The following is a 17,308-nucleotide window of genomic DNA, read 5'->3' as shown; positions in this document are numbered from 1 at the left end:
CCCCGGGATGTAGTGGATGGAGAAGTTGAAGTTCGAGAAGAACTCTGCCCACCGTATCTGCCGCTGGTTGAGCACCCTGGCAGTTCTCCAGAACTCCAGGTTCTTGTGGTCTGTGCACACCTGGATGGGGTGCTTGGCGCCCACCAGGAAGTGTCGCCAGTGCTGGAACGCAGCGTGGATCGCGAGAAGTTCCCTGTCAAACACTGTGTAGTTGCGTTCCGGCTGGGTCAGCTTCCTGGAGAAGAAGGCACAGGGTCTCCACTCTCTGTTGGCGTCCAGTTGCAACAGAATCGCTCCCAGAGCCTTGTCCGAAGCATCTGTCTCCAGGCGTAGGGGCGCATCCTGCACCACGTGGAACAGGTGCTGGTCTGAAGCGAATACCCTCTTGAGGCTTTCGAACGCTGCTTGCGCCTCTGGTGTCCACCGGAACTTCTGCTTGCCTCTCAGGCAGTCGGTGATAGGAGCCGTGACGCGAGAGAAGTTCTTGATGAACTTCCTGTAGAAGTTCGCGAAGCCTAGTAGGCGTTGGGCATCTTTGCGCGTCCTGGGGCTGTGCCAGTCCAGGATGGCCTGCACCTTGTCCTTGTCCATCGCCAGCCCCTTGTCTGACAGCTTGTAGCCTAGGAAGTCCACTTCTTTGGTGTGAAACTTGCACTTCTCCAGCTTCACATACAGGTGGTTGTCCTTCAGGCGCTGCAACACCTCCCTGACATCCTTCACATGCTGCACTGGGTCATTGGAGTAGATAAGGATGTCATCCAGAAAGACCAAGCAGTTCTTGAAGAGGAGGGACCCCAGGACGTGGTGCATGAAGGCCTGGAAGCATGCTGAGCCCCCTTGCAACCCGAAGGGCATCACCAGATATTCAAAAGAGCCCAGAGGCGTGAACATCGTGGTTTTCCATTCATCACCCTCCCGGATCCTAATCAAGTTGTACGCCCCTCTTAGGTCGAGCTTGGTGAAGATCTTGCCCCTGCGTGCCGCTGTCAGGAGATCATCCACTCTGGGCATGGGGAAAGCCATTGGCTCTGTCACCGAATTCAGCCGTCTAAAATCCACCACCAGACGGCGCTGTTGCGTGTCTTTCTTGTCCACCCAGAAGACCGGGCTGCCCCCTGCTGCCTTGCTTTCTCTGATGAACCCCCGCTTGAGGTTCTTGTCGATGAAAGCGCGCAGATCCTCCAGTTCCTGATCTGACATGGCGTACAGCTTGGCTGGGGGTATAGTTGCCCCTGGCACCAGGTTGATCTGGCAGTCAAAAGGCCTGTGTGGGGGTAGGTGGTCGGACTCCGCTTCGCTGAAGACCTCCTGCAGGTCCCAGTACGGCTTGGGTATTGCCTCACCCCCCTTGACGTGCATGGTGGCCACCGTGGCTATCGGAGGCCCCTCCCCTGGTTGGTGCTGCATGCAATGTTCCAGACAAAAGTCCGATCCAAAAGTGATGCATCTCTGGTGCCAACTTATGGAGGGGTCGTGGCGCGTCAGCCAGCTCATGCCCAAGACGATGGGGGGGTCTGAGATGGTTGTGACGTTGAAAGCCAGTGTCTCTGAGTGCCTTCCCACCATCATTCTCATGGGGGGGGGGTTTGATGCGTGATGGCCCCTCCCAGCAGCTCTCTGCCGTCAATGGTGGCCACGTGCAGGGGAAAATCCAGCTGCAGAAGTTGGATCTGGTGCTCTTCCGCAAAGTTTCTCGAGAAGAAGTTGGCTGAGGCACCACTGTCAATTAAGGCGAGGACTGTCAGGGGATAGCCATTTGGGAGCGTGAGCGTGACTTCTAGAACCACTCCTGCTCTGGGAGGGGTGGGCTAGCTGTGCTCCTCTCTGTGCGGGTGGGCGGGCGGGGGCTGTTGTCTGCTGACTGTGCCTGGCCGCTCCCCCTTGTCTCCTGCAGCCAGGCTGTCTCGTTTCCCTGCTGTGGTGCTGCGTCAGCTGGGGAAGGTACAACCGTTCCCGCCTTTCCTTGCCACTCTCTGCGATGAGGGCAGTCTCTGACGCGATGCCTGGGGGAGTTGCAGAGAAAGCAATTCCCGCCTCTTCCCTCCTTGCGTCTTGGCGCCGCCGGGGTTTGAAAAGCCCGCGCGCGCGCTCCTCCGATCTCCATCGGTTCCGGCTCTGGGCTTGGCCTGGGCGGGTGTGGGGGCGGGCCCTGGGGTGGGGTTTGGTGATGTGGTCTGTCCTGGGAGCGTGGGAACCAAGGTTTTGCTGCGCGCGTCGCTTGTTTGTCATTCCATCTGGATTCCTGTCTCACCCCCACCGCTAGCGCCGCTTTGCTTAACTCATCCATAGTTCGCGGTTTGGGACCTCTTGCCAGCTCATCCTTAACGTCTGCGTGCAAACCCATGTAGAAGGCTGATTTCACTGGCTCACTTTGCAGATCCCACCCCAGTTTGTGCACCAGCATGGTGAATCTCGCCCAGTAGTCCCTAACTGTCGATTTTCCTTGTGTTAAGTTATGAAGCTCCTCTTTAGTGGCCTCCATTTCACTGTCACTAGCGTACATTATTTTTAAAGCTTCTAGAAATAATTTTGCGTTCTTCATGCAAGGATTTTTTTGCGCGATGAGCGGTCTTACCCATTCTCGGGCGGCCCCCGTCAAATGCTCTATGATAAAGGAGACTCTGTGCGCGTCATCTGGGAATTCTGCTGCATGCAATTCCAGCGCATAATTTATTTCTGTCTCGAATCCTAGGTACTCCCTAGGGTCGCCGCTAAACTTGGTGACTAGGCTCTGTCCCCTTCTCACTTGGACTAGCTGCGGCTGGGGCACCCCCCCACCTCTAGCGGCTTTCTCCTCTTCCAACTTCTTCTGTAGGTCCAAAACCATCACCCTTAGCTGTTTCTCAGTCTCCTCTTTTGTCCTCACCTGGTCCACCAGCTTGTTCAGCTCCTCCTGCGCCCCTCGCGCTTCCTCCTGAGCGGCATGCAATTGCTGCTGTGCGTGCGCTGTGAGGTTCTGCAGCTCCTGCTTCGCTGCTTCGGCCTCCAGCCTCCAATGCTCAGCCTCTTGAGCGCTCATCGCTGCACTCCAAAGTAGCCAAAAAAAAGATTCGGGAGTTGCTGTCAGAGGGCCTGGTATGGCTACTCTAGAGTAACGACTCCAGCATGGTCTTTTAAGGTTTTTATTGAGTGCTGATTATTTACAGTGTTCAGAGCAGTAAAAATGCATCCTTAAGGTGAGGTGTCTGAACTCCCGAATGGCGATTGGCGCGTTTTCTTCCAGCACCACAGCTTTGGCAGACCCAACCTCTTCCCCCTACGTTTGCGTCGCAATTCGGGAGTTGGGGGAATTGGCCTCCCCCCTGTGCGTCCTACTTCCTGTCCCACCTGCGGCCTGGGCTCCACAACCTTGCCTGAGCCTCGGACACCACTTCCTGACTCTCCGCTGGAGGCAGAGCTCTCCTTACTCTCTCCCGCGCTTGGGGATGGGCTGGAACTTAAGATGGGAGGGACTTCCCTGTATCCCTCGTCCCTCACAGTAGCTCTAGGCACTGAGGCTACCTGAGCCTCCGGTGACACAGCTGGATTGAGAAGCAAAGTGAAGACTGTCAGACTATTTAGCATGACACGTGTTGAGAACTCATAATCTCTACACAGGAAACAAGACTAAAACCTTTGCCCTCAGTGCCTACTAGCCATGTTCTGCCTCGGATGAAGTATGCCTCTGGATACCAGTTCCTGAGAAGCACAAGCAGGGAGAGTGTTCAGGACCTGCTTGCAGGCTTTTCATTTTGAGAACAAGATGCTGGACTAGACTGGTCTTTGGTATGATCCAGCCGGGCTTTTCTTCTATTTCATTCTCTGCCTTTAAATATCAGTTGTCACCTCTCCTTTGCAATTGCATCGATTAAAGAGGAGTGTTTTGCAGTACAGGTTGTACAAACACCACCTGCTGGTGTGTAAATATTTTTCTTACCTACTGTCAGGATTATGATAGCTTCCAGGGTTTATTAGCATGCGCTGTGCATTTTATTTCATTAAATTAAGATCTGTCAGACAAGCCGAGGCACATTATTTGTTATGCTCCCTTCTTCAAGGTCAGATGTAGGACAGTTGCCCTTGTTCACCTCCAATCTGCTTGGGCTGCACTTTTAAAAGCTAGGCAACGGCGAGGAAACTCTTCATGCTGCTGAATGAGGAATAGCCATCATATTTGGTGGAACAGAGAGAGGAGCATCCAGTTAATTGATTCGTGGAAAAGACTGTCTTGTTAAATGAATGATTCTAAGCACTGCACAGAGCCGCACTGGATTAGCTGTCCCCCTTGCACAGCTGAAAAAAGAAGGGTTTAAACATGTGCACAATTTATTGGGGGGAGGAAATGGCAGTCAACCTTCCTTTTTAGGCAATGTTTGTCAAAATGCTTAATTAAAAAGGAAATACAATGCTGAAGATAATTGTTCATGATAATGGCTGGTCAGCTTTTTCAGTAACAACAATGAGCATTTAGAGAGTGCAAGGATGAGGTGCCTGTGGCCTTTGATATGCTCTTGGTTTCCAGCTTATCATCAGCCCCAGCCAGCATGGAAGGTGGCCTGAAATGATGGGAACTGTAGCCCAACCAAACCTGGAGGGCCACCCTTGATACAGTGCTTTGAGCATTCATAAAATTGTAGAGTTGGAAGGGACCATAAGGAACAAACACCTCGTTCCTGCACCCTCTCTCTTTTGAAAGGGCAAATGCAAGACACTTGAACCATCCTAAAAAGAAACACAAACAAACAAAACCACTCTCAATAAACTATTTAAAGAAAACCAACCTTACCAGAGAAACTTATTGGAGAACAGTTTGTAAAAGCCCATCCAAAAGTTCTGCTTTGCCCAAAGGCTTCTGTGAGGCTGAGTAGTTCAAATATCATGTCATTCGTAAACTATTTTGTTGCCCTTAGGTAAGCCACTGTCTCCGTCCCTACACTGCTATAGAATAATATCGACCTACATTATAAGATTAGGGACCCAGGTGGCGCTGTGGTTAAACCACTGAGCCTAGGGCTTGCCGATCAGAAGGTTGGCGGTTCGAATCCCTGTGATGGGGTGAGCTCCCGTTGCTTGGTCCCAGCTCCTGCCAACCTAGCAGTTCGAAAGCATGTCAAAATGCAAGTAGATAAATAGGAACCGCTACAGCGGGAAGGTAAACGGCGTTTCCATGTGCTGCTCTGGTTTGCCAGAAGCGGCTTTGTCATGCTGGCCACATGACCTGGAAACTATACGCCGGCTCCCTCGGCCAATAATGCGAGATGAGCGCGCAACCCCAGAGTCGGTCACGACTGGACCTAATGGTCAGGGGTCCCTTTACCTTTACCTTTACATTATAAGATTGATGTGAGGATTATAGTGCGGAGCCCCTTGTCATGGGTTTGAGCCCCACAGTGGGCAAAAGAGGGGTGGGGCTGTGCTCTTTTGATTCTTCCCTCCAAGGGTCTCATTCTCTGGCTGCCTCCCCCACCCCACCCCACCAGCTGGATTAAATTCTGATTTCAGAGTCACCTGGTGGTGCAGGATTGGGGATTTATTTCTTGAATTGCATTCAACACAGTATCCTTATTGACATTGCTAGTATTGCAGACAATAGGTGCTAATTTGAATAGCTATCCTTTGTTAACTGCCCATCCCCATTATGCCCTTAGGAGGGCAATTTCCCAATGTTACACAGGGAGTTGCTCATAAAATGGCATAGCTGATTCTTATGATCCACTGCATTGTGATGGCGGCTCAGGCTTAAATGTGGTTAAGCATGTTGGACTAGGACCTGCGAGGCCACACTATTCAAACACCTGCTCAGCCATGAACTTCACTGGGTGACCTGGGGCCAGTCACAATCTCTCAGCCTAACCTACACCACAGGGTCGTTGTGAGACTAAAATGAAGAGGGCGAGAACCATACACACTACCTTGAGCTCCTTGGGGGAATTATGGGATATGGGTCAAGTGGATCTTTAAAGCACCAGGACAGGAGACTCTGCTGTTGCCTGGTGTTTTGGTTTCCCAGGCTCTTAATATTTCAGGAAGGGTGTCTGGATCAACTCATGGAAGTTGTAGGCCAACCTTCACCAACCCAGTGCCTTTCAGAGGTTGTTGGACCACAACTCCCATCAGCCCTGGCCAGCACTGCTGGTGAAAGCTGCTTAGGCTGAAGCAGGCATCCCCAAACTGCAGTACTCCAGATGTTTTAGCCTACAACTCCCACGATCCCTAGCTAAGAGGACCAGTGGTCAGGGATGATGGGAATTGTAGTCCAAAACATCTGGAGGGCCGAAGTTTGGGGATGCCTGGGGTGAACGTTACCTTCCTGTGGCAGCATTGCTTTTCTTCATTGACTGTTACCTTCTTGCATAGCAGTGTGGTCGAGTAGGATTCATAAGATAATGGAAGTGGCAGGGCAGGCTGCTCTAGTAGTGCAATTGGGGCACTGCCCTGCCAACTTCGGTTTGCCCTCAGCCAGCCCCCACCCGCTTCCAGCTTCCCTCCTCCTTAGTCTCCATGTGGCCTTTGTAGAATTCATCAGGGAAGAGGAGGTTAGAATTAGTTGGCTCTGCCTCCCATTGCCTCTGGCTTCACCTAGTGTTGGGCTCCCTACCTTGCACCCACTGGGAGGTGGCATTGGTCCATTCATAATGATAATCCACACTGTGTGATCCTCATGGTCCCAGTAGGGAAAGTGAGGAAATACGGCAGAAAATACAGGACTGGACAGAGGTTGCTCACCTGACAGGGTAGAGCTGCTGTGCTGCTGTACTTCTTATGATTATATCCATATTTATTAATATCCTGCCTTTTCCCCAGACCAGGACTCAAGGCAGCTTAGGAAAAAACTAGAACAACACAGATAACATACAGAAAGCTAAAAACATATACAAGATCATAGTTAAAAAGCAAATAAATTATAAAAACAATATAAAAATAAATTTATTAAAATGCAGACAGTGAAAACAGCACTATTAAAAGTCCTAAAAGTGGCCCACTCACAGATCAGGTGGGACCTACCCTTGAGTAAGCAAGCGTAGAGATGCAGCCGAGGAACGCAGGGAAATGCCAGCTCTCTGGCTGCTTCTGGCTGAGCCACCATAGCTCAAAATGGTTTTATAACATCAGGCTATAAATCCATTTTTGAAAAGTAGTCTTAACCATCTCCCTGCGAATGGCTGTCATCAATTCCTTTGTGTGCCGTCATGAAGGGTTTCAGAGCTCTTTGATCCATGGTGGTGGTTGATTAATTCCCACCTTTCTCCTTTCCTGCAAAAGTATTTCTCTCTTGGTGCTGTTGTGGAGTCATTTGCTTGTCATCACTCTTCAGCCATAAATCACATTGGGGCATAGGTTGCATCTAGTTTTATATATTAGACAGCCAGATCACCTTGCCTTTAATCCTGGTTCGGAATTCTTTATTGCCTCTTGAAATGCTGCACTATTTTAGAAAAACAAAACAAAACAAAACACCAAGCCACTTTTGAATACACTTGTGAATTTCAGAATCGACGTACTTTGCTCTTGCTGCACCAAATATGCTGATTGCTCACCGCCTGCTCTTCAAATCCCTGACACTTCAGATTGTCACTTCCCTACCATGAGCCTGTCAGTAACCATCAGTTGCAGATGGATGTAACAGACTTGCTGCCTTCTGGCTGGAATGTAAGTAGAAAAAAATAATAATAAATCATCAGAGTGCTGGTAAACTTAACTGCAGCGACCTAATACTACCAGTAGGTGTCGTTGCACCCTTGCACTCTTTGTTTTCTGTAGCAATGTTTTAGTTTTTTGCTCCAATGTTGGGTTTTTCTTTCATAACAGAACTTTTGTTGTTGTTGTTATAGAGGGGATTTTCCTTTATAACACAACTCTTCTATCTATTAACTATGAATTTCCTGTGCTGAGCAGTTGAACGTAATGATATTAGTGGAAATCCTTTTGCTGATGGGATGGTTACTTAGTGATGTGTTGGATAAATGCCAGTGACACTAACACTTTGCCTACACACTGGCCCTCACTCAAGGATTTGCCATGGGCCACTCAAAGGTCTTCCCAGCACACCCTTTAGGAATCTAAAAGCGCCTTAACTCTAAATGTGAGTTTTGATTTCAGTTCATCCTCTTCTGTCCAATATTTGAAAAAGAAAGCACACCTGTCCTGCTTAAGAGTGGAAATGGACAGGGGTATACAAATGGACATGTGTGGGGTATTGTGCCAAAGCGCCTTGTCACCATTTGCAACAGAGCTTAAACGTAGCAGCAAAACATGAAATTTGCCGCAATCAGAGCAATCCTGCTTTGCTCAATCCAAACATACAAAGCTTGGATGCCGAAGGAACTCTGTTTGATGGCAAAGTTTGTACACAGCAGCTCCCCTAACTGGGATCTTTCAATGATTCATACGGCAACATGACCCGAATGCCTTTCTATGGCACTCAGAGGCATCAGGGGTGACTGATGTTAGACAAATATCTATAAAGAGAATAGCACAGACATTTGAAATGGAACTTTCTTGCCTCCCTGTTTGAGGAACTACTTCTTCAGGAAAGATAAAACATTTCATGATTAGGCAAGCAGTCCTGGCCATCAAACATTTTGAGCCAAGAGCATCAACGTCATAGCCCTGACCTTGCCTTGCTTCTGATTTTCTTCTTGGAGATCAGACAAACAAATGAAGAGTTCTGCCCGCCACCCCCTTCTTTTTCTTATCTATCTTTCACACAAACACGAACGTACTACAGATGCTTTCGAAAATTCTCCTCCATCTTTCTCCCTGGATTTTGGTGTTTCAGGTGACTGAGTTGTGTTTCTGGTGCTTTAAGAATCCTACACAGGAAGCTGCTTTCTACAGAGTCCATCCATCTAGCCCAGTATTGTCTGCACTGACTGACAGCAGCTCACCGGGGTTTCAGACAGGGGTCTCACCCAGTGCCACCTAGAGATGCCCAGGATTGAATCCAAACCTTCTGCATGCAAGGCAGCTACTGCACCACTAGGCTATGGTCCACACTCCCTTTACAAATCATACACTGTTTGTTTCAGTTTCTGAAAAATAGAACTCTTCCTGTGCAATTTGGCATATCTCTCCTCTATTCTACACCACTGGTGGGCAGCTGTGTGGGCACTGGCGAAAAAGCAATCCGAGCATCCACTTACTCCACTTGCATCACAATTCTTTTTCTGGGTTGTGGGCTGTCCTGCTGATGTTCACCCAGAAGGTTGCACAATGGCAAAGCACCACATAATCGGAACGAAATCATACATAATGTGTTTGTGTAGATTACTAACACAGAGAGGGGGTGTTTGGGGAGGAGATGGAAGTGCATACTCCTGTTCTGGAACAAATTTGTAAATCAGGAAGAGTGAAACAGAGAGCAGAGTGAACCCACAAAATAAAGGAACAGAACAGAAAACCCGCTTGTCCTTAACACATGCACACATGCCTGTCAAAAGCCATATTTTGCCACAGTAAATGTGACACATTTTCCAACTACCTCCCTAAGCTGCATGGGTGAGGCTCTTCCAATAAAGTTCTGGTTTTGTGAATAACACACAAAGATGGAAACTCTCTCTTTGTGATCCTGGTCCAGGCAGGCTCCTGTGCAACAGTGGGCTGCACATTCTTCAGTGTCCAAGAACTCCCCTGCCCATCTGAATCCAGACCCTTCTGTAAATCCTGACCACAGTGATTAGCAGTTCAGAAAAGGTAAGGAGAAGCGCTTAAGCAGGTGACAAATGGTATGAGAGCTGATCCTGTCTAAGAAAATGCACAAAGCACAATACTTGCATATTGAGGTGTTAAACTAGAGTGAAGGGGGGGTGGGGCGGGGCGGGGGTGGGGCTGTCACAGTCCAGCCAAGAGGATCCGCAAACTCATACAAGCGCTGAATCTTCCCTCTGGGAGATAAAAATTTGGCACCTCTGAGCTGTGGCCCTTCGCCAAGTAACCCCACCATGTATGTTTTAACAATGCACTTAAAAAGATAGTTATGAGTACCCACTAAGTATTGCTCTCCAAAAAAAGATCTCTGTATTGATCTGTGGGTTTTGTATGTGTATCAGAGAAGTAGGCACCTAGAATGAATTATCTCATGGAAGTAACTAAACTGAAACACAAGTACTGCAATGAGAAAAGCCTGCTCGCGGCTCTTAAAGGCACTGGAATCCTCAGGTGTACAAAAGATAGAATCCAGAGTCAGATTAATCATGTTACTATCTCATTGAAATTAATATGATTTGGAACTGTGGGCTGATAAATCCCAAATGCTGGTTTAATAAAATATGGAATACAGTTTACTAACATATGATGAAAGAAGGTACAGTGGTACCTCGGGTTAAGAACTTAATTTGTTCTGGAGGTCCGTTCTTAACCTGAAACTGTTCTGAACCTGAGGTACCACTTTAGCTAATGGGGCCTCCTGCTGCCGCCACACAATTTCTGTTCTTATCCTGAAGCAAAGTTCTTAACCCGAGGTACTATTTCTGGGTTACTGGAGTCTGTAACTTGAAGCATCTGTAACCCAAGGTACCACTGTAGTTCAAGCAAATTTATAGAATGAGTTCATTTTGATATTTCAGAATGGTAACTTTCTGGCCAATATCTTGTTGTATTCTTCTTTTACTTTACTGTATTGGTCTATTCTTTGTATCATCTTTTTATGTTAATTTGTTTTTTTTTAAATAAAATAATAAAGTGGGTGATTCATGTAATATGAGTACGGAATGCCTGAGACCAAGGTAACCTGTAGTTTTGTGAGTTGATGGGATATAGGCAATGTTTCTGTGTGAGGATGAGAGAGGTACAATGAAGATGTAAAGCAGAAGCCTATGCATGTCTACTCTGAAGTAAGTCACACACAAGGTAAGAATGATTGTACAAGCCCACTTACCTGGGAGGAAGCCCCGCCGAACTTGATGAGGCTTACATCTGAGGAGAGAAGTTTAGGCTCGCATACTTAAGACTGCACTCCAGTGCACATTTGCTCAGAAGTATATTCCTTGAACCCCTTCATGGATCACTGCCTTGTTGTGGCAAAGGGGCTTGAATAGCTCCAAGAAGCTATGAGCTATGCTGTGCAGGGCCACCCAAGACGGACAGGCCATAGCCGAGAGTTTGGACTAAATGTGATCCACCTGGAGAAGGAACTGGCAAACCACTCCAGTGTTTTGCCAAGAAAACTCCATGGACATAAAAAGGAGAAGCTTTGAGAAGAAAGTGAGAGTTTCCAAGGCATGCTCTTTTTCATGGGGTCACAGAGAGTCGAACACGACTAAGATGACTAAACAACAATATTCCTTGAAACAAACCAGGACTTTCTGCACATATTTATTTCAAAGCATCAAGCTACGCAGCAGGTGGGTGTGTTTGCGTTCTGGGGAGTCTCAGAATGCAACATTCTTTCTTGTAGGGACCGTGTGTTTTGATGCAGTTTACTGAACCTTAAGATTGGAATGGGATTATGGACCTAAACAGCATCTCACCCAGCCTCCTTGCACATGCCTGAATAACTGAAGGCAGACTATTCACTAACCTATGCGTACAATTTGCTGTGCCTGCAAACTCACGTGCGTATATACCAGAGGCTTAAATGGGGCACCCCAAGCTCAGTCTGTTGTGAAAGGTGAGATGGGATGTTAGGGTGGAGGCAACAGGAAGTGTGGGAGTGCAGTCCTATACATATCTACACAGAGGAAAGTCGTGTAGAATTCAACAGGACACACTAAGGCTGTGATGGTCGCTTCTTTGGGAATAGTCTCATCTCTTCAGGTCATACTTGAGAATAAGTGGGCACTGAAGCTTTGGATCTGCACCACGCATTTAAAGCACATCCAATGAACAATTATAGCACAAGACTTCCCTCCAAGAATCCTTGGGAACAGCAGTTTCCACCTCACACAATTACTGTTCCCAGCATCCATAACTATAGTTCCCAGGAACCTTTGGAGAAAGTAATGCACTATAAATGTGCATTGGATGTGCTTGAAATATATGGTGTGGATGGGCCTTGATTATGAAGGGATTACTAGGTTTTTCTAGAGGAACAGGGATGTTCAGTGATGAACCAAGAAGGCAGGCTAGTTTTGAGAACACAGGGCCTGATACAACCCAAGCTAAGCATGCTTTTAAAGGCTCATTGATTTCAGTGGGAGAATTAAGAATTTACATGGCTTTTCCTAGTGAAAAACCACGAGTCAGTGTTCAATTTCCCCATTGAAATCAATGGGACTTTACAAAATTGCTTGTTTCCCTGGATTGGGCCTTGAGTGTCTTTTGGGAATCCCTATGCATAATCTGGAGATGTGTGTGCGTGCGCATGCATGTGCATAGATTTATTTTAGCGCTGTCCTTTGAGTGTATGTCTGAGGGGAGAATGTGGATGCTGTAAGGCAAGGAATAGCTATCATGGTGACCTCTAAATGTTGTTTACCCACAACTCCAATTGCCATCAGTCTCAGGCAACAATGTGAGGAATGATGGGATTTGGACTCTGACAACATCTGTCAGGTGCCATGTTGGCTAGCTAGCCCTGATGTAAGCAGTGGGTGTAGGATCCATAAAAATACTTAACTGACCATTTGCGTCACAGATAACTTGGTTCTGCCCCCCCCAAAAAAAATCCTGGCTGAGCCTATGGTAGGATCTCTGTGTACAGAATAAAGAGGTGCCTATTTGTATGGGGAAGGATGTAGACATTCCTTAGCCAAGGGATCTGGGCATGTGCTGTGTGGATTCGCAAGGGGTGCAAGTGGCCTATGCTGGTCTCTGCAGCTCTTATCAGTCTTTGTGCACAGAGGTTGTAGAAGTGACCCAAGGAGGGACTTGTGCAATGGCTGTGCAAGGTGCGTGCTGCTCTTGTGCAGATGAGCAGTTGTGTGCTGGCCCCAGGCCAGTTCCTCAAGAGCCAGTGCAAGCAAATACCACTTGTTGGTTTTGCCTAACTTTACCTGGATCAGGGATCCAGATGTTTTGGGCTACAATTCCCATCATCCCTGACCACTGGTCCTGTTAGCTAGGGATCATGGGAGTTGTAGGCCAAAACATCTGGAGGGCCGCAGTTTGGGGGTGCCTGGATCAGAGAGACGGTGGCTTTGTACAACGCTGAATGCTATGCATAGGATATGCATAGCTGTCAGGTGCATGTGTGTGAGAGCATAGCTGCCAAGTTATCCCTTTTTTAAAGGGATTTTCCCTTATGCTGAATAGGCTTCCTCGCGAGAAAAGGGAAAACTTGGCAGCTATGCAGTGTGGGAGAGATAGAGAGAAAGAAAGGTAGATGGTAGATTGCTCTGCCTTGGGTGTGTCCGTGGCTCGAAAGTGTGCGCAAGAAATCACTGTAGCTGTGCGGGTGGGGCGCTCGCTCGCGTCCACCCAGCTCCGTGGGAAGTTGCTGGGCTTCGCGCGAGCGCCCTCAGAGGGGAGCAGGTGGGCAAGGGCGCGCGTCTTGCCCGTGGCCCGTCGGAGTTTCCTTCTCTCCCCCTTCTCCGCCTGGGGAGCGAGCGAGGAGCGCGGCGCTCTTGCGAGGCAGAGGCGGAGAAGCGCGCAGGGGGCCGTCCCCACGTGGCGCTGACGCTGCTGCTCGGTACCACCGGACCGATCCCGGGCTATAAAGCGAGCCGGGAGCCGGGAAGGCAGTGCTCGAACGGGCGCCACTGGCTGCGGACGGCGCTGGCTCCGCCACCGACGAGAGTTTGCCGGGCGCGCCCCCCGCGCCGCCGCCACCTCCTCCTCCGCCTGGCAGCAAAGCCCGCCGAGAGTCCTCCTCCCTCTTCCCTCGCGCCCGGCGACTGGCTTCAGCGAACCGCGCGGCGTTTCTCGCTGCTGTCTGGGATCTGCTCCGCCGGCGACGGGGAGCAGAAGCCGTCCCTGGTGGGTGGGGAGGTCCTACCTGCCTCGCCGCCCTTTCAACTCTCCGGAGCCCTCCCCGCGAAGGTAAGCGGGACTTTCGTCGTCTCCCAGCCCCGGCGGCTTCCGAATGGCTTCCTGAGGAGCCCCTCCCTTCCAGGCTGGACTTATTGGCGACTTTGCGGGAGAGGCGGAAGACGGGGTCGACTTCGTCCCGTCGATACGCCCGGAGATGAGCTAGCGAGGGCTGGGAGGGCAGAGGCCAGCCGCGCGCTTCCCTGGCCGAAGGGAGACCCGGAGACGGCAGAATCGGAGCCGATTCCCTCCCCAGTGGAGATCGCTGCTGCTGCTCCTTCTCTCGTCGGTTATCGTCGACCGGGACCGGGAAAGCTGAAGGCAGCGCTTGTTCCTGCTGACTGGATTAAGGTTGCTCTTTCTAGCTTCCCCAGACCAGACTTGCTTGATCCACCGGGCACCCAGAGCTCCCTCCTCCTCTCCCCTTCCTCGCAGGGTGTGTGTTAGGGTCACATCCGCCAACAGCCTACCGAGCTCGGGTTGATGTTTAACCTGGGGAGCCCGTTCACCGAGAGGGGGGGAATCTCTTCCCTGGCACACCTGCACCCCCCGCTGCTGGAGGAAAGCAGCTACCCCCAGCACATGGATGGCAACGGGAGCCTGAATGGGAGCGATGGTGGGCAGAAAGGTGGCCTCCCTTACCCCATGTACACCACCTTGGCCCTCATCACCCTCGCCACGCTGCTCATGCTCGTCACCATCTTTGGCAATGTCTTGGTCATCATTGCCATCTTCACCAGCCGAGCGCTCAAGGCCCCTCAGAACCTCTTCCTGGTCTCCTTAGCCTCGGCCGATATCCTGGTGGCCACCCTGGTCATCCCCTTCTCTCTGGCCAATGAGGTGATGGACCACTGGTATTTTGGCAAGGTGTGGTGCGAGATCTACCTGGCCTTAGATGTGCTCTTCTGCACCTCTTCCATCGTGCATCTCTGTGCCATCAGCCTCGACCGCTACTGGTCCATCACCCAAGCCATTGAGTACAACCTCAAGCGCACGCCGCGCCGCATTAAGAGCATCATTTTCCTCGTCTGGGTCATCTCTGCGGTCATCTCCTTCCCGCCCCTCATCTCCATCATGAAACAGGGCGACCCCGACAGCCAGCAAGCGAAATTGAATGCGGAGAGCAAGGCACCCAGTTGCAGCATCAACAAAGAGACGTGGTACATCATCTCTTCCTGCATCGGCTCGTTCTTTGCTCCCTGCCTTATCATGATCCTGGTCTACATGCGCATCTACCAGATTGCCAAGAGGAGGACTCGGGTGCCTCCTGGCAAGAGAGCAGAGGCCATGGAGAGGAGGCAGAATGGTCTGGCAGATAAGGATGACATGCCCGCCATGACCAAGCTCAATGGGGAGAAGGTGGCTGTGGCAGGAGGAAGCCAGGAGAGGGAAGAAGTCAACGGTATAGACCTGGAGGACACCTCTTCATCGGAACACAATGAGACCCGTCAGAGTAGGAAGCAGGAGAGGCCGCAAAGGGGCAAGGGGAAGACCAAGCTAAGCCAGATTAAGCCTGGGGACACTTTGCCAAACAGAGTTGAGGAGGAAAGAGATGCGAAAGCTTCCCGGTGGAGAGGCAGGCAGAACCGAGAGAAACGCTTCACTTTTGTGCTGGCGGTTGTGATTGGGGTTTTTGTGGTCTGCTGGTTCCCTTTCTTCTTCACCTACACATTGACTGCCGTTTGTAAGAGCTGCCCTGTGCCCGATACACTCTTCAAGTTCTTCTTCTGGTTTGGTTATTGTAACAGTTCCCTCAACCCTGTCATCTACACCATCTTCAACCATGACTTCAGGAGATCCTTTAAAAAGATTCTCTGCAGGATAGACCGGAAAAGGATTGTGTGAGGGATGGACTCAAGTTTGTTTTCAAGACTTGTTTACGGAAGAGAGGCTCAGCTCTGGTTGGGCTTTGGAAGTGGGTGGTGTCTTTTCCAGTGAATGACCTTTGACTTCTCAAAGACTTCAGGTGACTTTGGCCTTGGCCCAGGTGGAGATGTTTCTGCCCAGTGATGGATCTAGAGACCTGTTTGTAGGTATTGTTTCTATACACTTACAGACTGGGCTTATGGCAAACTGAAATTAACTGATTGGAGTGTGTAAGGGAAGCAACAAAGATGAAAATATAAGTCATATATTTCAGAAGCACTTTCTTTCTATTTTTGCCCTTTGGACGATATGTCCCTGACGTCCATGCAAAACTACAGTATTGCATCTTTGAGATCTGTACTTCTTTAACTTTTGTAGGAGAAAGCAGCTTTGAAACCACTTTAAATATTTCTTGAGAACTTGAAATATATGTGGGGTGGGGGAAAAATAATCAAAGACACATCAGAATGAACCTTCAGAGCCATCTCATCCATCTTAAAAATGACAGTATTAAATACCAAGATTTCCAATGTGGTGTTGGATTTTTGGCTTTGTAAACTGTTAGCATAAGCTCGACAATGGCCAGTGTTTTATTATACACCCTATATGTATTTTTTTCAAAAAAACACAATGTTTATGTTTTTTTGTTTATGTATGCAGTATTGTTAAAAGGCTTTATTTCCTCTTTTCCCATCAGCTGAAAGAAACAAGCATTAAAAGTTTCACAACCGAGAAGCATAGTACCTCTCAAAAGGATGAGCTCCTTTTAGATTTGTGATGCTGAAGAGCAACTGGGTTCTTAAAGGGTTAAGATAAGGTGCTCTTCCCTTGACGTTACTCCACTGACTGCGTTCAATGCTAACTTATTTCTCCTACCTGTGACTGTAAATAGATAAAATGATAGATGCAGCCTTTTTGCTTTACTTTACAGTGTTACCTGATTTGCATTGATTGTTAACATTTTCATTTGTGCAGGGTGTCTGCACAAGAAAACCTCCTTTCATGCACAAGGACATTTCAGTGTGGATAGGGAATTTTTAAATTATTATTATTTTGGAGTAACCATAAGCATGTCAGCTTTCATATTTTTTTTTCTAATTTCAAGTTTGGTTTATAAACATTTTCTTTGATTTGTCCTAGAGAAAAAGCAAATTACTGGTGTTATTCTACACCACATGGAAAAAAAACATTCATAGCAGCACAGGGGGGGAAAAGTCAATAATTGTGTTAAACATCTTCCTGATTCCACACACCCCACCATCCCAGTCGATGGCAAATAACTTCCTTGTCTAATAAGACAAACATCCTGAATATGATTAAAAGGGTGTGGGGTGGGAAGGCAATCGGGGACATCATTTAAACATTGTAAAAAGAGTATTCGTTTAAATAAAAACTGGTCATGATAGTTTCTGGCTGGTGATGGTGGTTAAAAACACATATATTCACAATTCTAAGGTTACCCAAGTTCTTCCTTTAAGGCAAATTTCTTAGTTGAATTGGCCCTTTTATTTATTTATTTTAAATGTCTCCATTCTACAGAGCACAACTGATGCCCCTC

The 17,308-nt window shown here is 48.7% G+C and overlaps 2 protein-coding genes across 2 annotated transcripts; one reads left to right on the top strand and one right to left on the bottom strand.

The window, feature by feature from the left end:
* Positions 1-1,777: 1,777 nt before the first annotated feature.
* LOC148685669 (uncharacterized) lies at positions 1,778-13,990 on the bottom strand. Its single transcript, XM_088669887.1, has 2 exons — positions 13,853-13,990; positions 1,778-7,405 (listed from the first exon to the last, which is right to left on the bottom strand). Exon 2 carries the CDS (start codon positions 3,017-3,019, stop codon positions 1,778-1,780), a length of 1,242 nt encoding a protein of 413 aa, XP_088526013.1. The 5' UTR covers positions 3,020-7,405; positions 13,853-13,990.
* Positions 13,991-14,367: 377 nt separating this feature from the next.
* On the top strand, positions 14,368-16,659 carry ADRA2A (adrenoceptor alpha 2A). The gene has a single exon (XM_035133793.3). The coding sequence runs from the start codon at positions 14,368-14,370 to the stop codon at positions 15,727-15,729; it is 1,362 nt and encodes a 453-aa protein (XP_034989684.1). The 3' UTR covers positions 15,730-16,659.
* The last annotated feature ends 649 nt before the right edge of the window (positions 16,660-17,308 follow it).

This window comes from Zootoca vivipara, chromosome 5 (assembly GCF_965207765.1).
Source record: "Zootoca vivipara chromosome 5, rZooViv2.hap1.1, whole genome shotgun sequence".
Classification (NCBI taxonomy): Eukaryota; Metazoa; Chordata; class Lepidosauria; order Squamata; family Lacertidae; genus Zootoca; species Zootoca vivipara.
This window is presented reverse-complemented; position numbering and strand designations above follow the sequence as displayed.

Coding starts and splice junctions, on each gene's coding strand:
- LOC148685669 (XM_088669887.1), bottom strand. CDS start 3,019: ATGAGCGCTCAAGAGGCTGAGCATTGGAGGCTGGAGGCCGAAGCAGCG.
- ADRA2A (XM_035133793.3), top strand. CDS start 14,368: ATGTTTAACCTGGGGAGCCCGTTCACCGAGAGGGGGGGAATCTCTTCC.